The following is a 25,436-nucleotide window of genomic DNA, read 5'->3' as shown; positions in this document are numbered from 1 at the left end:
TTTTTTAAAGATTTTATTTATTTATTTGACAGAGAGAGATCACAAGTAGGCAGAGAGGCAGGCAGAGAAAGAGGAGAAAGCAGGCCCCTGCTGAGCAGAGAGCCCGATGTGGGACTCGATCCCAGGACCCTGAGATCATGACCTGAGCCGAAGGCAGCGGCTTAACCCACTGAGCCACCCAGGCGCCCTGAGTGGTGGATTCTGATTTGCATGGACAAGTCCTGTTGAACCCAGAGTGGAAACCAGCAGCCATGTCCCCCACTGGTGGACCACCACTGGGGACCCCCTCCTAAGGAAATGGTCCACACCACAGCTCTTCGGACCCAGCCAGCCAGGGGCTGAATCGCAGCCCTGGGAGTAAGAGACCAACGCCTGCCTCAGACATCGACGGGCGTCTGTCGAGGTTCAGGTAAACATGGACAGGTTTCAGCATGGGGTCTGGGCTGCAGGCGCTCACACATGGTGCAGGAAAACCCAGGTCACACTGCGGGCAGCATTCGTACAGCCTCATGCGAACCTTTAAGCGCTTCTGAAGACCTGAACCAATAAGCTGGCAGATTCCTATTTACTATGCGTATCTCTGGAGTATAAAACAGTTTCATCATAGCCAGTATAAATGTTCTAAAATTCAAAATATTCTCTTTTGAAACCCGGTGGGAAATGAGAGGGTTCTAGAAAGATAGCTGTAATGATAAACCATTGTGGCATGTTCGTAAGCGCCACTAATGTTGTTCAGTGAACAGGGCATGGAATGGACACTTTCTTCTTGGCTTTTGCATCTTACTCTCCAAGTCCCAGGACACCTGGGCTGCTGAAGACAATGAAGGAGGAGGTCTAGCAGAGCGTTCCAGAGCTCATGGAATCCAGCAGAAACAGACCAAAGGGAAAAGTCAGCAGGGTCAAGAGCTCCAGGAACAGGTATGTCGCTATCTCTAACTCAGATGACTCATTCTCACTCACTGGGACCACCTGTGATCAAGCCACCGGTGCACATACGTGAGCACGTCCTCACTGGGTGGGGGACACTTACCAGAAGAGCTCCGTAGGCCCAGGTGAGTCATGGCAGCCGGCAGGTTGCCCACGCTATTCCCCACACTCATACTACCGAAGACGTGGTCGCCGGTGTCCAGTGAGGCTGGCACGGGCGCAGAGTAGTGGAGGTTGGTTAGATCTGGCAATGACCCCCCAGTGTTCAGGGTCCCCAGAAAGGGTGAGAGGCCTATGTTTTGACCGTTGTGTGGAAAAGCACTGAAAAAAAAAGAGAGAAGTGTTACTTTCTCTAGTGCATTTGGTGGCTAGGGAATAGGAGAGACTTGTCAGGGAAAGGCTGTGGCATCGGAAACCCAAGTCCTTACAGAAGCGGAGACTGCCGCGTTCTGAGGACCTGCCTCCTCGGCTTAACTCTCTGAAGGGCAATGGCCTTACCGGTTCAGTCAGACTAAGGACGTCATCTATGCCTACTCTGCAGGAATATTTTTCCAAGACCAGATCAGACGATGGGTGTAAAAGTTCTCTGAAAACCATAAGGCCCTATATAAAACGGGAGGCACTACTTTGTATTTGCATGCTTCTTTTTCTAGATTTTAAAAGTATCTTTCCTACACACACACACACATACACAAGTCTCTCTGCATTGAGCAGATACCCTCCAAGATATATTTAGTTACAGTTTTCATCAATTTTAAAGTGAGAAAGGGATGTTAGCATTCGCTTATCTGCTGTGTGCCAGGCGCTGGGCTGAGCTGGTGCTACAAAGACCAAGGAGCCGAGCGTGTGGGTTCGCCGTCAGGCCCGCCCCTGGCATCTGCAGGTCTGCAGCGAGAGTGCGCGTGGAGGCCCACGTACCATCTGTTTACACGTCTAAAAGTTATGAATCAAATTAACACACCCTTAACTGAACTATGTTCTATGTTTCTGTCCTGACAAATGACACCTCCGTAAGAGCCTGGAAGGTCAGATTCAAATTCAGAATCCTCTGACTCCTGGAAGCTCTGCCCTGGGACATACGGGAGGTGGCCGTGGTCCTCAGTGCGCCCCAGCCTGCTCCGCAACCACAGGGCCCCCACGCAGCTCTCCCAGCCTACAGGCCAAGCCCTGGCCATACTCCACGCCCCCTCGACTGCATCCATCAGGCAGGTGGTGTGGTTCCCCAGCGGCCCCTTGGACTCCAGACCCCATGGGAACGGGGTCTCTAAAGTGTGGGGCTCTGGGGGAGGCTGCCTAGCCCCTGTCTGAGGGGCACTGCTCTTGGGGTTCATGGGCAGACAGGAGAGACAGAAGAGTGGTAAAGCAAGCATTTGCAATGTAGAAGGAAGCATGAGGCCAGGGCTGAAGGGGGTGGGCTGATCATTAGGGACCAGACTTGCAGGAGCTGCTGGGCTGGGAAGGGAACGCTTTACCAAGCACGTGACAGGGTGCTCAGACGTCATGGCAGAGCGAAGAAAAGGTGGGGAGCAGGAGGAGGTAGGAGGGGCGAGAAGTGAGCAAGGGTAAGACGACATGCTGTTCTCAAGAGTCTGACCAGAGGCTGTGGGAGGTAGGGAGCCCAGTGTAAGCTGGAGAACGACACTTCAGAAATGCTACTGCGGTCACAGCTTGGAGGACGGTGTAAGGGGGCAGAGAGTGAGGCAGCGACGGCCCAGGTCTGACCCACGAGGCTGAAGAAGAGAGGAGCCGGAGAAAGGAGACGCTAGCGGGGAGTGGGGGGGGGTGGTGGTAGTGGATGCCGCCGAGGGCGCTGCTGTCCAACAGCACCTCCCAGGGACCAGCCACGGGCATCAGGGCCACAGAAGACTCAGACACGGCAGGGAGACAGCCACATGATACAAGTCTGGAGTGGCGTGAGGTGTGGAGGGACTAACCAGCGGGCTGGGGGGCTTCCTGGAGGGCTCCTGGGCTGAGTTCCAAGCCCCAGTGGGTCTCGGCGGGAAAACCAGTTCAGGCAGAGTTCACGGCATGGGCAAAGCAGGGAAGCATGAAACCACACAGTGTGCCCAAGGAATTTAGATACAGCAGGAACTACGACACGAAGGTCAAGTTCAGGAGAGGTAGTGGTGAGGGCGGCAGGACTGGACAGGTAGGCAGAGAGCACATGAGGCTCAGACTGAAAGAAGCCGGTGGAAGGTGGGAAGCAGGAAAGACATAATCCCACGGAGGACAATGTGGCTAACAGACGGGGGAGGAGGGCTGGCATGCGGAGCGGAGCCTGGCGGCAGAGAGGTGAGTGGTGGCTGGTGGGGCTTGGTAGTCAAGGGAGACAGAGCGAAGACAGAGCGTGGGGACTGAGTCGAAGAGACAGAAGGCACTACTGGAGAAGGACTCCTGACTTTCCAGCATGGGGACACTGAGGCGTATGAGCAGACTGGGGTGGTGGGCGTGTGCTGTGGGGATGACAAGGAATTCTGTCTTAGACACCGAGTTTCCACAGGACAAGAGGACGCGTACTAGGGATGTCTCCTGAGGACAGCTCCCTTGCAACAGTGCGGCTGGAGGCCAGGCCACCGTGGGCTGCAGAGTGGACAAGCAGTCAGGGGAGAAGCCTCAGAAGTAAATACTCTTTCCAAAGTGTGGCTAAGAATTCTGGAAACGAGCAGGAAGGAAGTAACTGTAAGTGACTACAAGGGAATGCAGGGGTAAGGATTTTTTCTGTGCAGACTCCTTAGTGAGTACATTTAAACACAGAGAGAAAACCTACCAGGGCAGACAAGGCTGAACACCCAGGGGAGGGCAGGACAGGGAGGAGGGAGAGGCCTCAGAAAGGCCAGTGCGGCCAAGGACCAGGGAGTGGGTAAGGCGTCAGCCTTGGCCAGGAGGACACCTGTGTCTCTGAGACCAGGAGGAGAGAATGGCCAGGGGAATCCGGGCCGGGAGGGAAGCTGAACCTGCCTCCCTGGGGGCCTCCCTCTTCCCGGTACAGGGATGGACGGAACTGGCAGGTTTGGGAGGACGTGGGGAAGAAGGAAAGCTGTCCAATTTGGCAGATGAGGAAGAAAGATTTTGGTTGTAGAAAACTGAATGTGGTACCTTGTTTTTCTGATTGGCTGAATGTAGAGGAAAGGTGATAGGGTCAAAGGTCAAGGACTAGGAAAATGAACCTGAGAACCAGGGTGGCTCACCCTGACAGTGGACAGGCTCTCTGACTGATGGGCGGCAGGCACTGAGTTTTAAAAACTGGTAAAATCTACCTGCTGGGAGGTTTCAAACATCTAAGTGTGAGGCTCGGCGGCCGGAAGTGCGCACAGACACGCTGTCCATCTGCATTGGCGGGTGTGTTCACCGATACTCAGCTGTGCTCTTCTTAAGTGTATTTATGGCACCGTAGCTTGCTAGGGCCGTTCGGCCACTGAATTATTTGAAACAAATGAAATGTGACTACCACGGGAGCTGCTGTTTTTGTGAATGTTCGGCTGACACCTTACAAAGGAAGTTGCTCAGAGTTTTGGGACAAAGAAGTCCCAAGACTTTCCTTAGGGAAAAACCTTGGGGACAGTTGGTCTCTGAGCCTTGAACAGGAAGAGCATAACTTACTTGCCACCTCCAACATCACAGGATCGAGGGCGCCCTGACAGGGACTGAATCTGGGGAGAGACACAAAAAGCCTGGGATTACTCACTGTAAAGTCAAATTCAAGTTTTTTGAAAGTGTCTTTGTAAGTGTCTTGGGCTCCCAGCACGGTAAGGAGCACATGCACGGGGCAGCCATTTCAGTTCGGACCGGATTTTTCCTGGCACAAGGGGGGCATGACATTAGTGAGTTTTCTTAATTTTTGCCTTGTTAATTATCTCCTAGGTGAATACTATTTCCTTCAAAAAGGCCAACGTGGAGCGCCTGGGTGGCTCAATGGGTTAAAGCCTCTGCCTTCAGCCCAGGTCATGATCCCAGGGTCCTGGGATCAAGCCCCACATCGGGCTCTCTGCTCTGTGGAGAGCCTGCTTCCTCCTCTCTCTCTGCCTGCCTCTCTGCCTACTTGTGATCTCTGCCTGTCAAATTTAAAAAAAAAAAAAAAAAAGCCAACGTTTTGGGGTGCCTGGGTGGCTCAGTGGGTTAAAGCTTCTGCCTTCGGCTCGGGTCATGATCTCAGGGTCCTGGGGTCGAGCCGTGCGTCAGGCTCTCTGCTCAGCAGGGAGCCTGCTTCCCACCCCCCTCTGCCTGCCTCTCTGCCTACTTGTGATCTCTGTCTGTGAAATAATAAATAGAATCTTAAAAAAAAAAATCCAAAAAGGCCAATGCTGTTAAGAGAGTTTTTAAATCAACATTATTTTTCGAACTGGCCTCAGAGGAAAGGAAAAAAACAGAAAAACAAAACAGGGTGAAGAAGGAGGAAATTAACCTCAGAAGGAAACATGTATTTCCACTAGAACTTAAGCTTCAGGAGGGCAGGGTTTTTAACTCTGTTCATTCATAAATATTCAGCTAGAGGGCCTGGTGATAAGGGCTCGATAAAAAGACCGTGGGGAAAAATGAATGTACCACTGACTCAACTCTTCTACCAGAAATCGCTTACGGAGTGCTGCAAATCCCTAAGAAGTAGGGTGAGCTCCTCCTTCCAGAGACAGCAGTCCCTGGCACCTGGGGAAGAGTGGATGCTACCACCCTTCCCGCTGGAGAAGGTGGTGCTGTCCTCCAAAACCACCCAAGTCTCCCACGGTCACAAGGACAGTATGGCCCCTCCTCCTGTTATAGTATGTTCATTTTTTATTTCAGTTTATTTAAGTCCCCTGTACACCCAACGTGGGGCTCGAGCTCCTGACCCTGAGTTCAAAAGTCTCGCGTGCTTCTGAGTGAGCCAGCCAGGTGCCCCAAAGTACATGCATTTAAAATGTTATCTCCCGGGGCGCCTGGGTGGCTCAGTGGGTTAAGCCGCTGCCTTCGGCTCAGGTCGTGGTCTCGGGGTCCTGAGATCGAGTCCCGCATCGGGCTCTCTCTGGGAGCCTGCTTCCTCCTCTCTCTCTCTCTCTCTGCCCACTTGTGATTTCTCTCTGTCAAATAAATAAAATCTTTAAAAAAAAAAAAAATGTTATCTCCCCTCTCATCCCCAAAAGATGAAACATCATGTATATCTTGCTTTTATTAAAAAATGTCTTTTCAAGCCCACCCTTAATGCTAATGGTGACTCTGGTAGATCTGGCAGAAGAAACTGGGAATCTGACCATAAGGCAGTACAAGCATCACTAATACCCTTTCTTTCAAAGGAAACACAGCTTCCCTACGGGAAGAGAGGCCACGTCAAGTTCCATGGGGCCTCACTCCTTCCACAGCTGGCAAGGTTCACAAGAGCCGTGGTGGCAGGCAGCTGGCAAAGCTGTACACGCAAATACTCAGAGGCTCCCAGAAGTCACAAAACAGAAGTCAACTTACTGACTCCAAGGACTCAGGTCAAACACCCTTCATTAAAGAGACAGGTATCTGGTGAACCAGCCACGCACAGAAGCTGGTGATGGGGAGAAGGTTTGGCTCTAAAACAGAAAAATCTGCTTATGACTAGTCACCGGGCTTCGGAGCTTCTAGAAACACAAATGAGGAGTGAAGGATGGATAGGACTTTCTGAATGAGTAAATGCGCATGAAAACTGTGTGAGTTGCGTGAACAGCATCAAGAGATCCCTGTCCTAATTCATTGACACAGTTGTGGTCAGTTTCATTTAAACAATCATTCCCTAATACACTCTTCCATTTCTGTCCCCTGACATCTTTGCTTCCTTTTTTCTCAGCTCTTATCTCCCCCACTGCTGGATTTTAGTGACCTCGTAAGTATATTCAGTGATAACAAATACAGACGACTCCCCTACCTCCTTGGTCTCCCACAGTTGCTTCGGCAGTGGCTTGGGAACGTTTAACAGATTCTCTTCTTTCAGTGGGCCCGGAAAAGACAGCACTGAAGGGGGAAAAAGACATATTCACTCCATTTAGAAGGCAGCCATCCTACCCTCAGCCAAATCATCTTCGCAAAAAATGACTGATATGGCACTGTGTATTGACTGGGGAAGAGCTGGTGTGGGCCTCTGCAGCCGGGCACTGAGCAAAGGACTTTGGAGACACAGGAAAAGGGCATTACGGAGATGGAGAGATAAGAAAAAAAAAGCCTAGGGTGTCTGGGTGGCTCAGCTGGTTAAGCAACTGTCTTCGGCTCAGGTCATGATCCCGGAGTCCTGGGATCGAGTCCCGTGTCGGGCTCCCAGCTCCACAGAGAGTCTGCTTCTCCCTCTGAACTTCTCCCCTCTCATGTTCTCGCTCTCAAATAAATAAATAAATAAAATCTTTTTAGAAAAAAAGAAAAAGGAAAAGAAAAAATGGCCTAGAAATGAGGACGGACTAGAGGGTGGATCACTATGGAGTCGAGCTGCTCTTCTCAGTGGAGCATGGCCTAAGTAAAGGAGTGGCAGGAGATCCAGTTTAGAAGGTCAAGGCCAGATCGACGGGCCCCCAACCTTGGCAAGGAGATGGATGGTGGAAGCCGATGCAATGGGGATCACACAGTGGCCCAGGAGGGATGAAATGAGGATAAACAAGACAAGAGAAACACCATAGGGAAGACAAGGCGGCCATGGGGCTGCCTGGTGACGGGCTGGGAGAGGGAAGGGAACTGAAAACCCAGAGGGCTTGAGGCAGAGCTGTGGGATGGCCAGCTCTGTGCTGAGGGACCATCCCACGGTTTTCTGCGTTATCGCTCTCAGTCTGGCCAGGTGAAACGCGGATCATGTCATCTGATGTCAGGAAGGGGACACATCACGAGAGACACCAGTGACTGTGAAACTAGGAATGCTGTTAGGTCTCAGTGACGGTCATGGCTGCCTCGTCTCAGCCCCACACAGGACAGTCTCCGAACCCAAGAATAACAGAACCCGGAAATAAGTCACTTGAAACAGAGACCAAAGTTGCAGAGGAGAGTCTGAGATGCAGTGCTCTTTTCTCGGCGCCAGGAAGACGGCGGTCAGGTCTGCTCGGCTCCTCGGGCCTGCCCCAGCGCTCCCAGAGGTCTCTCTTAATTCTGGTACTCCAGCCACTCTCTTTTGAAGAGCTTATTTGGCCAAGTTAAAGCTCAGGTTATAGAGATTCAGAGAAAGAAAACAGTGCCCGGTTCCGAATGAATAGAAGAACCGTGTCACTCTTTCCTTTGTTAGTGGCTTCGGGGGTCATCTCGGTACATCTCCGACAGCAGCTGGCTTCACGAAGCTCAGTATCTCCTGCCAGATCTGCAATTTCGTTTTGCAACCAATTTGCCTTTTTCTGGCATTGTTTACTTACGTGTGTCAATTACTGACTTGCAAAACTTTCTAAGTAGGAACAGACAGCTAAGAAGGAAGGGGCCTTGGGATAATTAATGGTCCGAATGACTGACTCATTCCTACTTTCATGTGGATACGGATACAGTTTTGCTTCCCTGCACAACCTTGTGACCATGGGACTGTGAGGACTCAGATGACAGGGAGCCTTTGTGATCTAAGTACATGGTTCCTCCCCGTGCCCTTGATCGTGGCCAGCCTGGATTTTATACGGCCTCTCAGAAAGTGAACCGAGCAGCTGCCATGGGCACTTGGAAAAGTCCTAAGAGCAGGAGTCTTGGGAGCGTGAAGGGAGCCTAGAGATGCTGTGCTCAGTGCCGGCAGGTGAAAGCAGGTCATACCTTCCCCATGTATGTCGTTCTCACCATCACAGAAACCTGGTGGGAAAGGGAAAAAAAACACACTTTTATGTGGTGCTTTCAATTTTATTTATCTAAGAATTAGTGACTCTTTCTGATTTGAAATAAAATCGTGAAAATTCCAGGGTGATTTTGGTATGCTGATGTTCATCCAAGGTGCACTAGCGTTACTAAAATTAGAATAGGTATGGCCCATTTGAGTCAAGAATTGGCTCCTTTCTACTCTTCCTTTAAAATGATCTCAGTCTTAATTTTTTTTAAAAAACAGCCTCTGTCTTGAAAGAACAACGTACAAAGTCTGAGAACCTCTATTCAAATCACAAAATAAAGAAGTTCAGATCAAAACTCTTGCAAGTTGCGGGGGTGGGGGAAGGGCTGGTAACTCCAAAAATCTACGTGACTGGTTCACACGAACCATGCGTGTTTAGAGGGACAGACTGCAAGTCCCATGTTGAATGTTGTTATATGTATTGCTTGAAAAGAGTCAAGTTATTTTTTAAAAAATTATCTAGTCTCTGTCAATTTAAATAGAATATATGATAGCTATTCACAAAGTTTTAAACATTTGACTTGGAATAAATTCTGGCTGAATCAAATATATTTTTTTAAGATTTTATTTATTTACGAATCAAATATTTTTAATCCATAAAATATACTGCAGATGACCAACCATAGTATTTTCCATTGTTCTAAGCTAAAACCCATGAATTAGGTGACCATCCTCCTTGGAGCAAATACACTAAAAGAGTTTTCTTTCTTTCTTTCTTTTTTTAAGATTTTATTTATTTACTTGAGAGAGAGAATGACAGAGAGAGCATGAGAGGGGGAAGGTCAGAGGGAGAAGCAGAATCCCTGCTGAGCAGGGAGTCCCGATGCGGGACTCGATCCTGGGACTCCAGGATCATGACCTGAGCAAAAGGCAGTCGCCCAACCAACTGAGCCACCCAGGCACCCCTAAATGAGTTTTCAATAAAAAATCAGGACAAAGTTTTAAGTTCTGAGCCTTTAAATATACTTAAATGCTTTCTTAAAGTTTTGATAAGTTTCTGGAGAACCTGATAAGCCTCTACAGCTTCAACACCAGCTGTAATGATCATTCTTTCAACATGGATTCGTCAAGTTCCTGCAAGGAGGGTGTGCTAGGCCAGGGGGGAGAGGACCAGTGAGAAGCTGGAACGCTGAAGCAAATTCTCGAAAACAGGTAGAAGACCGACCATTTCGGTAGAGTCTGAGGTGGGGGCAACACTGAGAATCCCCAGGAGCACTAACAGGCTGATAAACCCAGCACGCTCATGAAGACAGAACTTCTCTCAGCCCAAGGAAGCAGAAATCAATTTAGTAATTTAAGACTTTATTTTAGGGGCGCCTGGGTGGCTCAGTGGGTTAAGCCGCTGCCTTCGGCTCAGGTCATGATCTCAGGGTCCTGGGATCGAGTCCCGCATCGGACTCTCTGCTCAGCAGGGAGCCTGCTTCCCCCTCTCTCTCTGCCTGCCTCGCCATCTACTTGTGATTTCTCTCTGTCAAATTAATAAATAAAAAATCTTAAAAAAAAAAAAAAAGACTTTATTTTAGTGCACAGAAAGACTTGGGTAAAAGCCTGTTAGGATGTAGCTTTGTGGGCCCAAGCCTCAAAGACTGATTCGGAGGGAGTGAGAATGGGCCCAGGAATCTGTTTTTAACTATCACCTCTGAGGACTGTCCGCAGACCATCCTTGGCCCACTTTCTGAGGGACCTGGACGAGGCTAGACCTGAATTCTGATTTGACGTCTCCAAAGAAGGCAAGGTGAGGGCTGCCCGGCTGGCTCAGTAGAAGACCAGGCAACTTCTGATCTTGGGGTTGTGAGTTTGAGCGCCACAGTGGATTTAGAGATTACTTTAAAATCTTAAGGGGGGGGGGCTGGGTGGCTCAGTGGGTTAAAGCCTCTGCCTTCTGCTCAGGTCATGGTCTCAGGGTCCTGGGATCAAGCCCTGAATCGGGCTCTCTGCTCAGCAGGGAACCTGCTTCCTCCTCTCTCTCTGCCTGCCTCTCCGCCTGCTTGTGATTTCTGTCTGTCAAATAAATAAACAAAATCTTTACAAAATAATAATAATAAAATAAAATAAAATAAAATCTTAAGGGCGGGGTGCCTGGGTGGCTCCGTAGGTTAAGCATTGCACTCTTGATCTCGGGGTCATGAGTTCAAGCCCCATGTTGGGCTCCAGATCCAGCGTGGAGCCCACTTAATAAAAATAAATAAAATAAAACCTTAAAACAGACAAAAAACAAAGCAAGGTGAGAGAGCATCAGAAAATGAGGTGCAGAGAGGGAAGGTGAAGCTCTACAACGGCAACTGTCAGCAGGATGGAAAAGAAACTTCTCATGCATCTTTTGGCTTCCTTGGGGCCCTCATCTTGGGAAGGGGCTGGGAACGTGACCATTCTGACCACGACACCAGGATTATCCCATTGCAAACAACAGACTGGTTTCACTTAGCAACCTGGCATGGTATGAGCCTACATCGCTTCATTAAGACCCCAAGCCCCCCACGCTCCCTTAGTATAGCTGCCCTGGCCCTGGAACACGAGGACCCGGCGGAGGGCTACCTGAGGAAACTGGGTGGCTCTCCTGTTCGTGCCACCCCTCTCCCTCAGATGGGCACAGAAGGAGGGCTTCATGGAGGAGGTGGCACTGCAGTTAGGCCCTGAAGGATAATGACGAGGATGACCATAATGAGAGCCAGCATTACGGCTCGCATACCACGGCCCAGGCTTCACAGCACTGCAAGGCAGCCCGTATTGTCCTCACAGCAGCCCTGAGGCAGGCACCGTGTGCTGCACCGCTAAGTTCTGGGAATAGAACTGGCCCGTGTGCCTCCAGGAAGTCCAGCTGCTGTAATGGGAGGGATGTGGACACTGGGGAGTGAGGTTGAAGGGGACACCTCCGTGCAGAGACGGGAGGAGGAGGCCAGGAAAGGGGACATGAGGCCGAATGTGTCTGGCAGGGGCAAGAATAGCGTTGGGCTGGAGCGGGAGACGGGGGGGCGAGGGACACGGCAGATGAGGCTGGACTGGAGCAGTCTGCCGGTGGCTCAGCGGGAGACACGGAAGGGGTGTGACAGGATGACAGCAGAGCTCTGGAGAGAGTGTTCCAGCAGCGCGTGTGAGATGGACGGAGAGGAGAAGGCCCAAAGGCAGGGAGACGGTGTGGGAAACTGGGAGGCCAGTCCGGGCAAGAAGGAAGGGGGGCCAGGCACTGAGGGCAGGAGAGAGGCTGCTCTGAGGCTCGCTGCGGGCAGGAGGGCTGGGACTTGGCTGCTGACTGCTGTGAGGGCTGTGGGAGGGAGGGTGAGGCCCCCAGGTTCAGCGTCCAGGTAAGCGGAACAATGGTGACGATCAGGACTGGTTTGTCAGAGCCAAGCTAACGCAAAGCCGACATACCCGCACGCGGATCTGTATTACTGGATGACAAAATACCGTAGGATACAACTAGAAATAAAGCACTGAGCCTAAAAAGGGAGCACTGTGACTGGACATCTGGAATCAGAGGAAACTCACTCACATCCGTCCCACAGGGCTAAGGGACGGCCGCGGCCAAGGCTGCATCTGTGTTCTGGGCACCCAGGAGGCCTCAGAGCCGCTGGGCGCTGACCTCCTGAGTGCAACACAGACCACGTGCCCTCTGCCTGCTCCATGCCGGATGGATAAAAGTCCTCCAGCGGCAGGATTTGCAGAGCTGGGTCCCTTCGCAACAAGCCTCTGGGGCATCAGCCTCCCCATTCGGGCACTCCTGCCATCTGGGTGATGCTTTCGCCCCTCTTTCGATCTGAGATGTTTGTGCCCTCCCCCTCCCCGCCCGCTCCTCCGTGCAATCAGGGGTCATTAACAGGCTCACTTCCTTATGGGTTGTTTGCATTTTAGACCTTCTTCGTAACTGTGCAGGTCACAGTGTTTGCCTGAGGACAGAGGATCGTTAAAACAGAGGTCCAAGACTCGCCTTCTTCCCGGAGGAGGGGTTCGGGGCTACGGCTCCCAAACCAGTACAGCTCAGCATCTATCTACAAGCTGTGGGTGCAGAAAAGATCATTCTCCCACACTCTTCGGTCCTGAGCTCCAGAGTGCTCCCGGGAAGGACAGGGACCACTCCAGCCCCCATGTCCATGACCACGTGGGAGTGGGGGGCAGTTAGGGGACAGTCCTGGGCTACAGGACAGAGCCAGGGTCCCAGCGAGCCCTTACGCTTGCCCGGCAGTGTGCATGTGAAATGGCGAAGCACCCCGGCCGCCAGGGAACTCTGGTCAAGGCTTCTCTTCGTAGATTCTGAATAATGAAAAGAGAAGAAACTAAAAATCTTGTCTGGTGTAGAAGCTTATTCCTGTTATTTACATCACCTACTTACCACTGACGCCTAATTGTCACACAACTCAATAACCACTGTGAAAATTTAAGCATGAACAGACCAATGGCTTCATTCTCTGGGGATACACAGTCCTGCTCACAGACATACCAGTTTATTGCTCATGTGGCTAAGTTAGGAGCAGGCACTCCCTCATCACCAGCTTGCAGACAGACAGACAGACAGTGGGGACATGGTGGCTGCATCACTGAGCTCAGGAAGGATTTCCAGGGAAAGAGCGGTTACTGCTACTTCTGCTACGGAGCCTGAATCCTGGGCTTCAACTGCATTTTCCCATCACTTTTTAAATCCTTACTTTATTTGGTTGGTTCTATAATAAATACCTTTTTGCCAAGCTAGCTGGTATTTTTAAAATCCAAAGGGAAAGAAAATGAAAAACTTTTAATGAATTACAGGGGGAAAATACACAGAACTCTTTAAAATAGCTCCCACCGACAAATATAATTCTCCAGAAATAATCCCCACCCTTGGAGACTTGAATAATATTTTAAACACACTGGCTTTCCCATGTAAACACATCCATATTTGGCCGTGTTTCTGAGTTGTGCTGTCCTTGCACGGCAAGTGTGCACAAGCAGGCCCACAGCTCGGTCGCTGGGGCTGGAGGCTCCCCTCTGTGACCCCCCCATGCCCAACAGACGCTGCGGCCCCACAATCTCGAGTCGCTGACTTGACAAAGAGTGACCACCTCGATTCTCGAGTCGGCCCAGGAATTCTCCTCCCGATTTCTTTCTTGCTCCGTCTGCCGAGAGCAGCTCTGCCACAGTTCTGCCTGATTCCTTCTCACTCACCCCTTCTGACATCTCGCATCTCTCCCCTCACAGGCCCGACGGCTCCCGGTATGACTACTTCACCTAGTCAATCCCTTTCTGTGCTCTCTCTCTCTGCGTGCAGGCCCCAAAGGCTCTTTATTTAAATTATCTACAGTTGCCTTCTGGTCTCTGGGTCTCTGGCCCTTTGTGCAGAAGCATAAACTTTGCAGAGAGGACAGGAGATGCGAAGGTATGGCAGAGGCCGAAAGGTGGCTCTTTATCAGGGGCTCCGAGGGTCAAAAACCATCCGTCTGGTTCCCTCCCAGTCCGGGGAGACCAGGATGTCCCTGTACTTCCTGGCACCTCCACGGATCACAGCTGCTGCCTTTCTGGCCTGTGTGTATATGGTCCCATCTCTGCCTCTCCTGGAGCTAAACTCACGCGTCTCCCCATAGACCCTGCTCCTCCGAGCAGTGAGCGGCGGGCTCCTGTCCAGTTCCCACATTCCTGCCAGCCTGATGCTCCCATTCCCATGGATGGAAACACGGCCAGATGGCCCAGACCGACTCTCAAAGATCTCGTGCTTGAAGCGTAAGGGAATGTTTTGGCCAAGGCAGTCATCTACGAGTGAGACCAACGGAACAAACACAGCAAAGTCATTACTAACCCCACCTCTACTATGTGCAAGGAAGGAAGACCTTGAACAGTCTCCAAACAGAGGCTATTTGGGTTTCAAATGGTCTCAAAAATAAAGTAAACCAGGAAGCCTGGGATTCTCTTGACCAAGATTTATTTTCTCCCCTGTTTTAAGACCGACCACCTAGCCCTAAGGGTTGTGGACAAGAGTCAACCTGCATAGGAAGGAGGTAATGCAAGACCATGGTTCCTATTAGATTATCATCCCCGGAAGGAAAGGTAGGCTTGCAGTGTGTCTTAGTGAAGCAGGTTGGGTTCCTGGCAGATGAGATGTCAGCCCCTAGAGTGTTCTAGCAAGGGCTCTGTGCCTGCGAGCCACTACGTAATTTCTCCATCACTGAGGGTCACTCCTCTGTGCCATGTACCGTGCTGGAGATAAGACCATCAGGATGCTGACTTTTCAAGAAATCTACACCAAGCAGCGGGAGAGAAGGCAGAAGGAAGCCAAGTGGCACAGCTGCCAAGGTAGGCCTGAGCCTAGAGGAGCTCCAGGCTGTGACAAGGACACGGGTGGTTCTGGGCTGGTAAAGGGAGGAAGGTCAAGGATGGCCCCAAGGAAATGACAACAAAGCCAAGGGTGTTGGTCAGGTAGGCTGGGGTAGATCAGAGAGGAAAAGACGGAGGCAGAAGACACATCAAGAGCGGTTGTTGTGGCCGACAGAGGTGACTGAAGGACAAATCCCAGAGCTGGAGTCACTTCAAACGGAATGAGAAAGCAGACGCTGTGAGCAGTGGGCCTGTGTGTCTTACCCATATATGGGGCAGGCCAGGTGGACTGGCCCCCTCCTCCGTAGGGGTCCTGGGGCTTGGCGCTCAGAGCACTCGTGTGAAGCGCGGAATCAGAATTGGTCCTAAGGGGAGGAAGAGAGAGTCTGACTGAAAATCCATTTTTCCTTAGTAAGAATGCAATATTCTGAAAATATTAGTAAGAAAAATCCATTAGTAAGATTCATTAGTAATAAAATCCATTTTTCCTTAGTGAGAATGCAATATTCTGAAAATTACCAAGAGGAGAGAACTCAAGCACCCATAAGATGAGGAGTCTGAACCTACCTGAAGTCCCTCACCTCAGGAACAGCCTCTGAGGGTGGCCCACACCCAACAAGACCTTAATCTGTACGTGTATAGTCTCACACTTCGAAGCTAATGGCATAATGCTCTATTTCAACAACGTAGAGCTTGGACTCCTGGCCTCCCCCAAGGGGCTCCCTGTTCTCCCTGCGACACAGAAGACAGGTGGGCCCAGTGCATTCTTTGCTCTAGATTCTCTCCATGTGAGAGTAAGTCCTCCTGTGTGAAAGGTTGCCTATAGCCGTGGCTCAGGGGGCATGCAAGGTCGAGACGACTCTGCAAATAATACTAAATGTTCTTTGCCTTCCGCGCTCATTCTCTCATGAGCACAGCAGTTTCTAGCAGTGACCTGTGAGGTCAACCTAGCTACCTTCAAGAGGGTCGTGAAAGGTAAAACAGTGCTCCCTTTTTGGTAAATTCTTCGTTTTAGAAAATATAATGCGCTTCCTAAAAGAAGCCATCTTTTATGTTGACGTGTCATGAATCTATTATTGCTATTCTTTAATTTTTTTATTAATAAGCATCTTTTATAAACAGATAAATATCAACAGACACAGCCATATATGCAAACACTCTTTGAGGGCTTCAGTGGTTTTTAAGACTGTAAAGGGGTCCTAAGACAAAAAGGTTGGAAACCCCGATCTACAGCAAATTTTGGAAATTGCCCCCAATGGCTCCAACTTCTACTCTTAACTCTTAACTCTAAGGTATGATTATTTACTTTTTCTCATCCATGGGTCAGACTATCTGCCATAAAAAGAACCTGTGAGAGATGTCAGATTAGCTGAAAATGCTTCCTGTGGTCTCTTCTAGGTGACAGCCTCAGGTGGCCATTAAGCCGTGTGGCCTGACTGTGAACCGTGGCGGTGCCATGTTCAGACAAGGGTATGGGGTGGGAGTGGGAGTGGGGAGGGCAGGTCGGAAGCTGCATGAGGCAGCAGAAAGAGCATGGACCCTGGGATCTGAGACCCCTGGCTTTGGATTCCAGCTCCTTCACAGATACAAAGAGGCACAAGAGAATATCAATCAAACGCAGAGAGACAACTGGGAAAATCCGTATATAGCCTGAGTTTGGCTAACATGAAGGAATCGCTACTAATTTTGGTACGTGTAAAAATGGCATTGTGGTTGTGTTTTCTTTAAAAGAAGTTCTCCTCAATCTTTCCTGTTAGAGACATTTACAGAGGCAGTAGTCGGTCTGGTGGGGGTGGGGTGGAAATGGGACGGGGATGGGGTACATGGCAGGACATGGATGAGAACGAAAGCGGAAGGGTGGGCACGGGGACTTGGGGTCATGCTTCTCTCTTCTGTGTATGTTTTATATTTTACACTATAAATGGTTTTTTTAAAAAAGTCTCAGTTCCATCACATGCTAGCTACATTGCCTTGGACAAGTCCTCTAGTCTCTTAAAACAGAACATAATATTTGTTCTTGGGGGCAGCTGTCAGGACCGAAAACACCGACCTCCACAAAACACTCAACCCTGGCATTGGGCCGAGCGCGATCACGACAGGAGGGAACGCTGGCTGGATGCTAATGCTACCCCTGTTTCTCACAGATCTTATTTGATTCTCACACCACCCTCTTGAGAGAGGTATGATGATCTGCCTTTTCCAGATGGGTAAACTGGGGCGCAGAGAAGTTATACAACTTACTCAAAGTCACATAGTAAGACCCAACCCTGTAGTCCCCCCAGGACCCCATCGATGGATTGGTACTGTTTGTGCAGACATTCAATAAATGGTGGGAGATTTAGGCTTTTTAAAAATACTTCCTATAAACACATGTGACAGGCATATCCTCTAGTAACTGGAGAATACATAAAGAACATCAGGAAAATCAAAATCAATTGGTTTTCTTTAAATTTCTTTCTATGAGTGACCAACCCGGGTACCTGTTAAGAGCAGATGTCAGCCTGAATCCAGGGTGCTTCTCTTCTTTCCAAGGATGCTGCTGCCTTTAAAAACCAGAATGACAGAGAAAGTAAAGACGTTCAATTCATAGGAGCAAAGGCAAGCCTCGGGCCCAAGTTTGGGAACTGGCTCTTCTACTCACCCAGGGAAAGTCACCTGCATGCTCCATGCCTCGTTCACTTTGCTCAACATTGTTAAAATGAGGTCCGACTGAGGGATCTCTCCGATTCCTATGATCCTGATTTCCATGATTAAAAACCCCCCAAAATCCATAAAAACAGGATTAGCTAGTGGGGCATATACTGAGGTTTGGTTTGGTTTTGTCTTAAAAAGGGCCAACAAGCACCTTAAATAGTTCAAAATCCATGACCGTCTCCTCTCTAGGGGATATGAGGTCTCTGTCCAGATGTGGAAAAAGTCACCGTTCAGCACACACCCCAAGAGTGTGTGGGGGGGCACCCTACAGGTGGAAACCGTCTTCCCTCGGAGACACTGAGTAGGAACACAACTGGCACGGGGGTCGCACTCATGGAAACACTTCTTGCACTGCTTGCACTGCTCTGGGCAGCTGTGGACATTTCTTCCTTGGACGCTAACTTTCAAAATATTCGTCTGGAGATCTCTTTCTCTGACTGAAAATACAATATTGTATTTTCCCATGACCCTGGGGCCCGGGATTCGTGAGGGCAGCTGAAAACCACCTGGAGGCAGGAGCCCCCGTCACCCATACGGACGTCGCAGTTCCTGACTGTGTTAATCACCGTAAGTGCTCAGTCAGGATTTCCCCAGAGAACAGACAGAGAGTCAGCCTCAATGCCAAGAGCGCTCTGAATGTCTCTTTTTTGATGTGTACACTTCAGTGTCTCCTGATTCTGACTTGGTGAACTGGGAACGTGCCTCACAAGCAATGGGTACACCAGTCTTTGCAGCTGGTTTTAGATTCCATCACTCTCTAGACCCCAAAATACTCAATTTTGGGGGGCACATATCCTCTGTATACAAAAATACTCAGAGACTCTAAATCGAACCCACTAAGCAAATTACATTTTGAGAAGCTTATTAAATCTTTCACTCCTTCCAACAGCTTACTAAGATACCCTGAGCAAAGGTGGTTATTTTCCCATGTCTCAAATACAAGGATACCGCATCAGGGTATTCTCTTGGTAGGTGTAGCCCGAGTATGTTTCCATTTGATTTTAAATATGAAGATCTAGATTTTTTTTTAATGATTTTTCATCTTAGACTTCCAGATTAACCTAGGATCCTACCTGAAAAACCTACGTTTTCTAAGAGAAAACAAGATTTATGTCAGAAATTTCTACAACAATATTCAAAGGATAAAATAAAGTGAAAACATTGACAAACAACACGTGCCCACTTTTTAAAACACAGCTCGCTTACCTTGGCCAGCTCTCATCCAAGGGCTGTGAGGAGTAATTGGCTCCGAAAGTACTACCATCAAAGTGAAATTTTTTAATAAAGGAAAAATAAAATTAATGGGAAGTTGAAACCGAATGAAGGCGGCAGAATTATGGAGAGTTAAACACCTGAGTTTCTGGTTCTTATCCCTCTACACCGACAGCTTTTCCTCCACGCTCCCTCTGAAAAGCCTATTGGAAAATTGGCCCTGGAAGGACTATTGCTCTCACCAGTGCCCTCTTCGTGTGATTCTTGTGGGGTCTTTTGTTTTTTGTTTTTGTTTTTCTGCCTGCATAGCATTTTTTGATTTTGAGAACTGCCCTGCCCTTCACCCCAACCTGGTAAGGCCGCCCTTCTGCATAGGCCCCTCTGTCCCATGGGATAGATCAGGCTCAGTATTTCCGGTCAAGGTACCTTATAGCCTCGGAAACAGTGACTGGCTAAGGGATGGGCTCATGACACAAGCCTGAAGAGTGCGTTGGAGGAGAAAAGGGAGTGCTGTCAGCTGGTGAGCCTGAGAGTACTGTAAAGGTCTACAAGAAGAGAAAGCCTGCCCACACAGAAAGTCAGCACAGACGTGGCACCTTGCAGACAGCCTCGATGCTATCAGATGTACCCCCGGATCGAGCCCTTGGGCTTCCAGTGACATAAGCTAGTGAGTGTCCTTTTCCCAAGCTGAGGATTCCCATTACTTACAGCCAAAAGAGAGCTGCGTTAGATTTGTGGAGAAACGCTAAGCTCCTTGGGTTGTCAGGGGCTCCACTATATAAATTCCGTGTTCTTCTGGGGGTCTAGCATGCCTCGGAACACATTCCAGAGGCACAGACAAACAGACATGATGCTATCTGTGCGGAGGGCAGGAGAGCTGTCTGGTTAATTAAATTAATTAAATTCATAGAATAGTTTCAATCAAGGGGTGCCGCCTAGGAGGTGCAGTCATTTAAACGAGCAACTCTTGGGTTTTGGCTCAGGTCGTAAGCTCAGGGTCGGGAGACTGAGCCCCATGTCGGGCTCTGCACTTAGTGTGGAGTCTGCTTGGGTTTCCCTCTCCCTCTGCCCCTCTCCTGTTCTTTCTCTCTCTCCAAAAAAATCAATAAATCTTAAAACAAACCTTTTTTTTTTTTTTTAAGATTTTTATTTATTTGATAGAGAGAAAGATCACAGGTAGGCAGAGAGGCAGGCAGAGAGAGAGGGGGAAGCAGGCTCCCTGCTGAGCAGAGAGCCCGATGCGGGGCTTGATCCCAGGACCCTGAGATCATGACCTGAGCCGAAAGCAGAGGCTTAACCCACTGAGCCACCCAGGTGCCCCCAAACCTTTTTTAATCATAATATTCTCCTGCTAAAAAATCTTTAATGATCCTCTGTCACGTACTTGGGCTCAGGACGGAGGGGCGGGGCCTATCCTGCAGGCCTGGGCTGGGCGTCCCAGAATGCGGCACTCAGAGCTTCCCAGCGATCTGGTGTGAGCGGCCTCCTTTGTGAGGGGAGGTGTCATGATCCCAGTTTCACCCTCCGTGGATCCATTTTGCCCTATCCAGCTAGCTTATGCCTTCAGCTGACTCTAAGTCAATATAGCAGAAGAGATGATTTTCAGAAGAGAACCATTTCTTCAGCATTAACTGCCAGGCTTCGGGGTGGCGAAGTGCAGACTAGAGTAGCCACAGGAGACAGGAGAGGTGCAGGCGGTCAGTCAAGACAAGCACCCCCTCCCCCGCAATGGAACACTCCAGCACCTTCACCAGCAGAAGGGACAGAGGGGGTGTGGACGCCCCCGTCCCATGGTTATCTAGCTTTCCCTTTCCTGCAGTTGGATGAATCTCCAACCAGAAAAGCGTCATTTCACGAAGCCAAAGCTTACTGCTTCCCTCAGTACACGGCCGTCCTCAGTCCCCGTCACTCGTCCTGCTAACACCAACAGCGAGCAGGGACACAATGGGAACATCATGATCAAACACCAACTACTTCAATGTGGGGGTTCCAGGTAGCATTTCGGACTTTCTGATACATAGTAACGACATGAACATGCAGCGATCTCCTGACAGGTCTTTCTCATGGGGACTGGCTCTGCTGCCCAGGCCGGAGCGCAGCGGCTACCAACAGGCTCGATGGCCCTGCTGACCTGCTCCGCTCCGCCTGGGTCAGGTTCTCCCCTCCTTAGGTAGCCAGGTGGTCCCCCACTCCTGCAGGTCATTGGGTCAGTGAGGAACTTAGCCTGCACACCTGACGGGCATGACTTACTCCAGCCCAGAACTCCTGAGCTCAAGCCCTCCCCTCAGCCTTCCGAGAGGCTGGGGCCTAGGCCATGCCACCATGCTCGGCTGGGATTTTTTTTTTTTTTTTTTTAAGATTTTATTTATTTATTTGACAGAGAGAGATCACAAGCAGGCAGAGAGGCAGGCAGAGAGAGAGGGAAAAGGAGGCTTCCCACCCAGCAGTCAGACCAACATGGAGCTCGATCCCAGGACCTGGAGATCATGACCCGAGCCAAAAGCAGAGCCCTAACCCACTGAGCCACCCAGGCACCCCCCCCAGCTGGGATTTTTAATACGACTGAGATGAAGCATCAAACATGAAACGTTGTGACCTCTGAGCATTCTTAATTCTCACTATCATATCTCACTTACTGCATATTAAAAAAAACCCAAGAACTGTTGGCATCAAGACAACCACTAGTGTTACTGGCTTACAGTTAAAGTGAACCAAACGGTGGGGCTCCTGGGGGGGCTCAGTCGGTGAAGCGTCTGCCTTCAGCTCAAGTGAGGATTCCAGGGTCCTGAGATGGAGCCCCACATCCGGCTCCCTGCTCAGCGAGGAGTCTGCTTCTCCCTCTCTCTGCTGCTCCCCCTACTTGTGCTCTATCAACAAAAATAAATAAAATCTTTAAAAAAAAAAAAAAAAAAGGCCAACCTAAGGACAACCTAGAAAAGATTCCTTTCTTCTTCTGAAGATTTCAGAAAAGTTCACTTGGGTGGCTCTGACGGTTCCACTAGACCAAGAGGTCCTACGGAATAACCTAAAGATGGGGGGAAAAGAGCCTATTTGTAAACCCGAATTTATCACTAATTCAACAAGCATTTTTGGAATGCCTACCAGCTGCCAGCAACCAAACAGAAAAGCAACTGGCAACAGGGTTTTCAAAGAGCCAGCCCAGTTTCTTGGCCATCCACGCATCCTGCGCACATCAGTTAGTGAGGTTGAAGATGGTCCCAGCTGCACCTCTGTATCTGCCCCCCTCCCCCCCCCTCCCCAGGGCCCTCCTCCCCAGCTCCTTGGCTGCCTCCTCGCCTCCCTCCAGTCCTAACGCTCCCTGAGTTCTGCGGCCCACAGCCTCTCAGCCCACACTGCTGGCAAAGGGGGCTGCTGGGGAGAAGGGCTGCAGAATTGCCAGGTGTCCCGCTATGGGGAGCAGCCCCAGGGGCCTGGACACACTTGGGGAGATGTGAGCTGGGCCCACCCCGGCCTCTGGCTGCAGGCTGGGGAGCCCAGGAAGTCACAAACCCAGACCCCCGGCTGCCAACAGTGTACAGAGTCCGAGTCTCCTGCTGCCCCTTCAGCTTCGCCACCAAACACACTCCAGACTCCCCCTGAAAACCTCCTCCTCCTCCTCCCCCCTGGCACCTCTGCCCCTTTTGTAGTCCGTCCACCCGTACTTCACCGACCAAGGTGTTCCCCAAGTGCCTAGAGCTCGGAGAGGAAACTCCTCCTCATGTTCCTGCCTCAACCCACCAACAAAGGGGCGCCCTTACTCCTTCTCCGCATGGGCAGCGGCAGAGGGAAGCTTCTTACTCACTCTTCCCCAGAGGAAGGGGAGTAGCTCTTCTGCTGATAAGACAGGACATCTGTTGGCCCACGTACCCATGGGTGGGGTCACTGAGCCACAGAAGCCCAGAGAGTTCCACCCTCTCTTCTGGGCTGCCTGCCTCGTGGCTGGAGAGCACAGCCAGGCTTCTCCTTTTGGCTTCCTGTTCCCCTGTGGTGAGGGCACCTGGGGCAGGGCTCAGGAGCAGCTTGCTCCAGGCAGCCTGGATGCTGGCTACATTCTCTCCCAGTCTCGGGGACTCTGGGTCCTCCCAGGGCCAGCATTTGTGGGGCAGGTCTGGGACCTCCCGGGGTGACGGATCTCCGAGTCAGCTTAATAGAACCCGCCACCGAGACGAATTCCAGGGTCAGATTTAAGACCTAAAGCTGGTCACAGTTTGGTTCCTTCCTAATTGCTCAACCATGTCTTCACCATCGTGCTACTTCCTCTTGCCCTTTCTGCCTCCCGACTACATCCTACTAGAATACATCTTACATGTATTAAATTAAAAATTAATTAAATTAAAAGTCAGATGTTTGGGAAAGTGTCTGAGTGGGATCCTCTGGAGTCCTTGCCTGCATGAGGGTGACCTGCTTCCCTCCACACGTGAGTGACAGCTGGGTGGCACAGGGAATCCTGAAGTCTGAAAACTCCACACCCCACCCCATTTCCTTGTCCTTCATAGTGGAAATCACTGATGGGTATTAGGTAAAAACTGGGTGTTGTGATTAAATACATTTTGTTAGTCCTGGCGAGAGAGAACGCTTCTTAACCGCACGGCTTCTTGGAGCCCCGACTTCAACGGTGAGGCTCGGGGTGGGGGGAGAGACAGCAGGGCTTCTCAAACCTAGCAGGCTGTCTGTGTCAAAGAAACAGTGTTCTATAAACCGGTGCCCTAAAATCCTCATCTCATTGTGTGAGAAGAATCAGAGCAGAGCCTGTTCCAAAGAGGAAAGCCATTCCGAACTGTGGCCGGTCCTGATGCCTCTCCTCCCGACTGTTCATGCTGGTTTCCCAGACACCATATGCTCTTGAACCTTGCTGGGAATAAAAGTCAGAAATTTTCCAGACATCTATTATTTTCCCCTCTTTCTAAAAATATATTTAGAGGAAAGCATTTTCTATGATTCTTCAGTGTGTCCCCTTCTTTCTCAGTGTGTTATCCACGGGGATAATATTATGTTAATTGCTCAGAAATTCAGCAAGATGGTGTTTGGGACCCGTGTCTGCGGCCCTTGAGGAGTGAGGAGGGTGGTGAAGGCATGAGCACTTGGGAAAGGGTAGAAGAGCCTGTATTCTGAATTCTCAAGCCGGGCCCCAGCCAGGGACCAGGCAGTGCCTCTCCTCTGCCTTGAGGGTGGCCCCAGGCCAGAGCCCAGCTGGACAGCGTCCTGGTCTTTGCCTTTGGTGGCTGCCCACGCAGGCAGCAAAGCCCACAGCACTTGCCTTCACTGAGGCCACAGCCGCCCACTGCAGAAGGAATCTCCCCATGCCAGAGCTCTGCCTGCTGTAGCTGCCCACTCTGGGAGGAAGCCAGAATATTTATTAAACAACGTTCATCTTATGTATCATAGGACTGAATCCTTGTCTACGCTGGTCTGCCCCTTCTAAAATAACTTCCAAGCCAGGAAACAGCTGAAAGAAAAGAATTCTGAATGCAGTTTCTCTTTTTGTTCTAACAAATGTTCAAATCAGTGTTAACACTTGCAAAGAACAGAAGCGGGAGACAGACGTTGGGGAGGCACCAGACACACGTGAAAGGCCATCATTTTAAGCAAATTATTTCTAAATGAAGTTGCCATGAAAGGAAAGATGGAATCTTTCTCTAACTTCTCCTGACTCTATTAACATCGCCAACATAAAATCATCCCTCTCCTGTGTTTCATGGGAGCTCACGGTCCCTGCAGGAGAGACGCGCTGTCCATTTACGGACAGCCCCAAGCTCAAGAGGCTTTTTTGAACCAGCAAATGTCCGGTCCCTGGGCCCGGGTTAGGTGCGCAGGAAGAGCATACAGAGTGACGTCTCAGACCTGTACTGTGATGAACTTTAATTTATCTGCATGTTTGACTTTTGCTTCCCCTCCCCTTTGGAGGTGACTGGTTTTCTGCAGTTGCTCCCATAAGGTGACCCGTACATGGGGTCAAGTTATACCCTACAGTAGATCACCTGGCAGGAGACGGAGTCCCCTGAACACAGGTGTAGTCACTCCTTGTGCGACTATGCACAAGACCTTCCCTCTCCGGCAGTCTTCCTCTCTCTGTACCACTTACCACCAGTCATTTGCCTAAATCGTTGTTTTACCTGTTTGCCTCTGTCCCTTCCCCCAGACTATAAACTCATGAAGGCAGGGACACATCTTATTCACCACCGAGTCTCCTCTGTTTAGAACAGCCCTTGTACAGGGGGCGCCTGGGTGGCTCAGGTGGTGAATCATCTGTCTTCGGCTCAATTCATGATCCAGGGTCCTGGGATCAAGCCCCGTGCTGGCAGGGAGCCTGCTTCTCCCTCTGTTTCCCCTCCTGCTCCTGCTCTCTCTCAAATTAATAAATAAAATCTAAACAAACAAACAAACAAACAAAAGAACAGTATCTGTACAGAGAAGGGACACTGTAGATATCCCTTCTGATCTCTGCTGAATACAGGACTGCATTATTCCCTCACTTGTGGCTTCACCTTCCAGGGTCGGATCTGCCTCCAGGTTCCCTTTTCCGGGTCCAGGCTGCCCCTTCTATGAGCTCACGCAGCCCTCT

At 50.2% G+C, this 25,436-nt stretch overlaps 1 protein-coding gene and 1 long non-coding RNA gene across 4 annotated transcripts in view; one reads left to right on the top strand and one right to left on the bottom strand.

Moving 5' to 3' along the window:
• The window catches only part of CRTC3 (CREB regulated transcription coactivator 3), a 97,677-nt gene that overhangs the window by 12,325 nt on the left and 59,916 nt on the right, over window positions 1-25,436 (bottom strand). For both annotated transcript variants that reach the window (XM_059179948.1, XM_059179947.1), the window contains exons 4-10: window positions 18,869-18,930; window positions 17,449-17,511; window positions 15,233-15,333; window positions 8,623-8,658; window positions 6,788-6,873; window positions 4,528-4,577; window positions 1,031-1,248 (exon numbers count right to left, since the gene is read on the bottom strand). In XM_059179948.1, the coding sequence (XP_059035931.1) occupies window positions 1,031-1,248; window positions 4,528-4,577; window positions 6,788-6,873; window positions 8,623-8,658; window positions 15,233-15,333; window positions 17,449-17,511; window positions 18,869-18,930 (616 nt within the window). The remainder of the gene's footprint in view (window positions 1-1,030; window positions 1,249-4,527; window positions 4,578-6,787; window positions 6,874-8,622; window positions 8,659-15,232; window positions 15,334-17,448; window positions 17,512-18,868; window positions 18,931-25,436) is intronic.
• On the top strand, window positions 3,066-4,976 carry LOC131835572 (uncharacterized). Of its 2 annotated transcripts, none has more exons than XR_009355239.1 (3): window positions 3,066-3,219; window positions 3,428-3,606; window positions 4,789-4,976. It is a non-coding gene; the product is annotated as an uncharacterized LOC131835572 (long non-coding RNA). The 2 variants fall into 2 exon arrangements; XR_009355237.1 differs by having other exon boundaries at window positions 3,411-3,606.

This window comes from Mustela lutreola, chromosome 7, assembly GCF_030435805.1.
Source record: "Mustela lutreola isolate mMusLut2 chromosome 7, mMusLut2.pri, whole genome shotgun sequence".
Classification (NCBI taxonomy): Eukaryota; Metazoa; Chordata; class Mammalia; order Carnivora; family Mustelidae; genus Mustela; species Mustela lutreola.
This window is presented reverse-complemented; position numbering and strand designations above follow the sequence as displayed.